Source organism: Ursus americanus, chromosome 25, assembly GCF_024610735.1.
Source record: "Ursus americanus isolate L20-20 chromosome 25, mUrsAme1.1.p, whole genome shotgun sequence".
Classification (NCBI taxonomy): Eukaryota; Metazoa; Chordata; class Mammalia; order Carnivora; family Ursidae; genus Ursus; species Ursus americanus.
The window spans coordinates 46,136,288-46,140,067 of NC_142151.1; the positions used below are offsets into that span (position 1 = coordinate 46,136,288).

The 3,780-nt window shown below is 36.7% G+C and overlaps 1 protein-coding gene across 1 annotated transcript; it reads left to right on the plus strand.

Moving 5' to 3' along the window:
- The first annotated feature begins 1,571 nt into the window (after positions 1–1,571).
- On the plus strand, positions 1,572–2,983 carry LOC123778905 (olfactory receptor 6C2-like). The gene is given in 3 exon segments (XM_045776561.2): positions 1,572–1,895; positions 1,897–2,162; positions 2,608–2,983. Coding segments are annotated over 3 exon segments (966 nt in total).
- Positions 2,984–3,780: the final 797 nt, after the last annotated feature.

Below are 3,780 nucleotides of genomic sequence, written 5' to 3' on the forward strand. Positions count from 1 at the left end.
CATTAAAAGTAAAAAAAAAGAAAAAAAATCCAACAACAGATTCCAACAGAAAATTTAAATAAACAAAATTAATATCAAAGTGCTTTGAATTAAAAAACCAAATAGAAAGGAAAATAGCTTCATAGGTTTCTGAAAGTATGCTATAGATAAATTCACTTAGAAACATTTATTGGATGGCTGACAATGTATATAGAGCTGTGTTAATTGTATGGTGAAAAAAAAAAACACAAGTTATGAGCCCCACAAATTAGTATTCTATCTTGAGTGTTCAATTAGTAGCAAGCATTGTTTTCTATGGGAACACACTGATGAGCTTTAAAGATAGCATAGTCATCAGACTTGCAAGAAACTGCAGAGGGCTTAAAGATAAAGTTAAAAACCAACGGAAGAATAGAAGTTACTTAGTGAGTTGAAGACACAGAACAGATGTTTCATGAGAAACGTTTACTAAAATACCAATCATGTGGAATGTGTTCAATAAATGTAGCCTATTATGCTTTTGAAAAAAGCATTTTAAGATGAGGGAAAAGAGAGAGAGAGAAGATTACATTTCATTTGTTTGAAGTCCATGTGAAATGTCCAAATAGATATGTCAGGCTGCATCTGATAATCAGACAGGACTACTATAAAATAAAGATACTGATTTAGTGAAGATCACTTGAAATATTTCAAAATATAGGAACTGATGAAAATACAGAGGAAATATTATGGCAAGAAATGAAGAAAACACTAAAAAAACAGCAATAAAAGGATCAGAAAAACCTATCATCTGTAGTATCTTTGAAGTGTATCAGAGCACTTTATGAAAGTATAAATGTATATTGCACGAAGTGTATTGCACATTAAGACATTCTATATTCTGCACCACTGCGAATGATAAGTGATTACTTAGGGACAGAGAAACCTTAGAGGGAGGAGGTAAAGATATAATGTGTGTGAATGTAAGTGTGTATGTGTGTCAGTGTGTGTATATGCACCCAGGATGGAGTTTAGAGATATTCGTGGGAGAAAACGTATATACGATAAACAAAAACAGAAATCAAAATCCTTTAATCATAGAGCTGGAACAGACTTCAAGTAATTACAGAATGTGCATAGTAAACCCAACGCATCTGACATACTAGTACCTTAAGAAGGAACAATATGTCAAGCCAATACATCAGAGAATTCTTGAAGATCAAAAAGCATCTGATGAAATGACAGATCCATAGGAGTGAAAAGAAGTCCTTTACAGAGTGTGCATTTAAATTGTAAATATATTTAGGGGTGCCTGGGTGGCACAGCGGTTAAGCGTCTGCCTTCGGCTCAGGGCGTGGTCCCGGCGTTATGGGATCGAGCCCCACATCAGGCTCTTCTGCTGTGAGCCTGCTTCTTCCTCTCCCACTCCCCCTGCCTGTGTTCCCTCTCTCGCTGGCTGTCTCTGTCTCTGTCAAATAAATAAATAAAATCTTAAAAATAAATAAATAAATAAATAAATTGTAAATATATTTAATAATAATAAATAAGAAAAACCTGACTATGATAGAGTTCATATTGTTAAAATAATCTATAATAAAATGTCTCAATGTTACATGAGATTTAACAGACATCAGGAATCAGCAATGAGAAATGGTACAGTAACAACATTCATTCTGCTGGGACTGACAGATGACCCTCCACTGCAGGTTTTGATTTTTATTTTTCTCTTCCTCACCTATATGTTGAGTATAACTGGAAACCTGACTATCATCTCCCTCATCTTATTGGATTCCCACCTTAAAACAGCTATGTACTACTTCCTACAAAATTTCTCCTTCTTAGAGATCTCATTCACATCTGCTTGTCTTCCCAGGTACTTGTATAACATAGCCACAGGTGACAAGGTCATTACTTACAATACCTGTGCCAGCCAGGTATTTTTTTACTGACCTCTTTGGTGTAACCGAATTTTTTCTTTTGGCCGCCATGTCCTATGACCGCTATGTGGCCATCTGCAAACCCCTGCATTATGTGACCATCATGAGTGGCACAGTCTGCAGAAGATGTGTTTTTTGTTGTTGGGTAGCTTCTCTATTTATTATAATCCCTCCAACTAGCCTAGGTCTAAATCTGGAATTCTGTGATTCTAATACCATTGATCATTTTCTCTGTGATGCATCTCCCCTCCTGAAAATCTCTTGTTCAAATACTTGGTTCATGATAAGAACTAGGAAGATTGGTAGGGGAAGAAAGGGATAAAGAAAGGGGGGTAATCAGAAGGGGGGATGAAGCATGAGAGACTATGGATTATGAGAAACAAACTGAGGGCCTCAGAGGGGAGGGAGGTGGGGGAATGGGATAGACCGGTGATGGGTAGTAAGGAGGGCACGTGTTGCATGGTGCACTGGGTGTTACACGCAACTAATGAATCATCGAACTTTACATCGGAAACCGGGGATGTACTGTATGGTGACTAACATAATATAATAAACATTAAAAAAAAAAAGAAGAGAAGGATTAGAAATATCCTACTGTTAAAGTCCTTGCACTACATGGGAAACAGTATAATATTATTTGAAAGTAGATTCTGATCAATTAAAGATATATATATATATATATATATATATATATATATATATATATATATATAAATACTTGGTTCATGGAACAGACTGTTATAATCTGTGCTGTGCTGACCCTCCTTATGACACTTATATGTGTAGTTCTGTCTTGCATTTATATCATCAAGACAATTTTAGGATTCCCTTCTGACCACCAAAAGAAAAAAGCCTTTTCTACCTGTTCTTCCCACATGATTGTGGTTTCTATCACCTGTGGCAGCTGCATCTTTATCTCTATCAAACTTTCAGCGAAGGAATCAGTGGCCATGAATAAGGGTGTGACGGTGCTCACTACCTCTCTCGCTCCAGTGCTGAACCCTTTCATTTATACACTGAGGAACAAGCAAGTCAAACAAGCCTTCAGTAACTCAATCAGAAGAATTGTGATATTTTCCAGGAAATAAGAGAATGTGAAGTCAAATAAATAAATATGATGAACCAGGGGCGACTGGGTGGCTCAGTCGTTGGGCGTCTGCCTTCTGCTCGGGGCGTGATCCCGGGGTCCTGGGATCGAGCCCCACATCAGGCTCCTCCGCTGGGAACCTGCTTCTTCCTCTCCCACTCCCCCTGCTGTGTTCCCTCTCTCGCTGGCTGTCTCTCTCTCTGTTCTCTGTCAGATAAATAAACTCTTAAAAAAAAAATGATGAACAAATATCATGAGCCAAATTTCCTGGTCACGTTACCTTATTCAATCCACTCTCATTCATCCTGCCCTAGTAACATCTTCCTTACAAACCTCTTTTAAGATCCTTCCACAAATAGGCATGTTAATAGCCTTTAAAAATTTAAGTCCTAGCTTTACCTCCAAATTAGGAAAATCAAAAAACAAAACACAACAAATTAAACAGTAGTATATCTCCAAATCAGAACATATCAAAGCACGAAAATGTAGTTTAAATTTTTTACATTTTCCAGCAAAACACTAACTAATGGTTGTTATTGTTTCTTCCAATCGAAAGCTTTTGAATAATTTCTCCCTTGATTCACTTAACAAATATGAATTTGGCAGTTTCTTTGAGTCAGGTACTATGTGAAGCACTAAAAATGAAGCAGAGAACAAACCAGCAAAAACTTACTCCCATGTACCCTCAAGGCTAAACAGAAACAATTCTGTATTAAAGAAAGCAAAATAGTTAACTTGCACTCAAATAAATATTTTTCCATCAAAGGGAGTTATAAACCTTACAATTATGGAAAAATA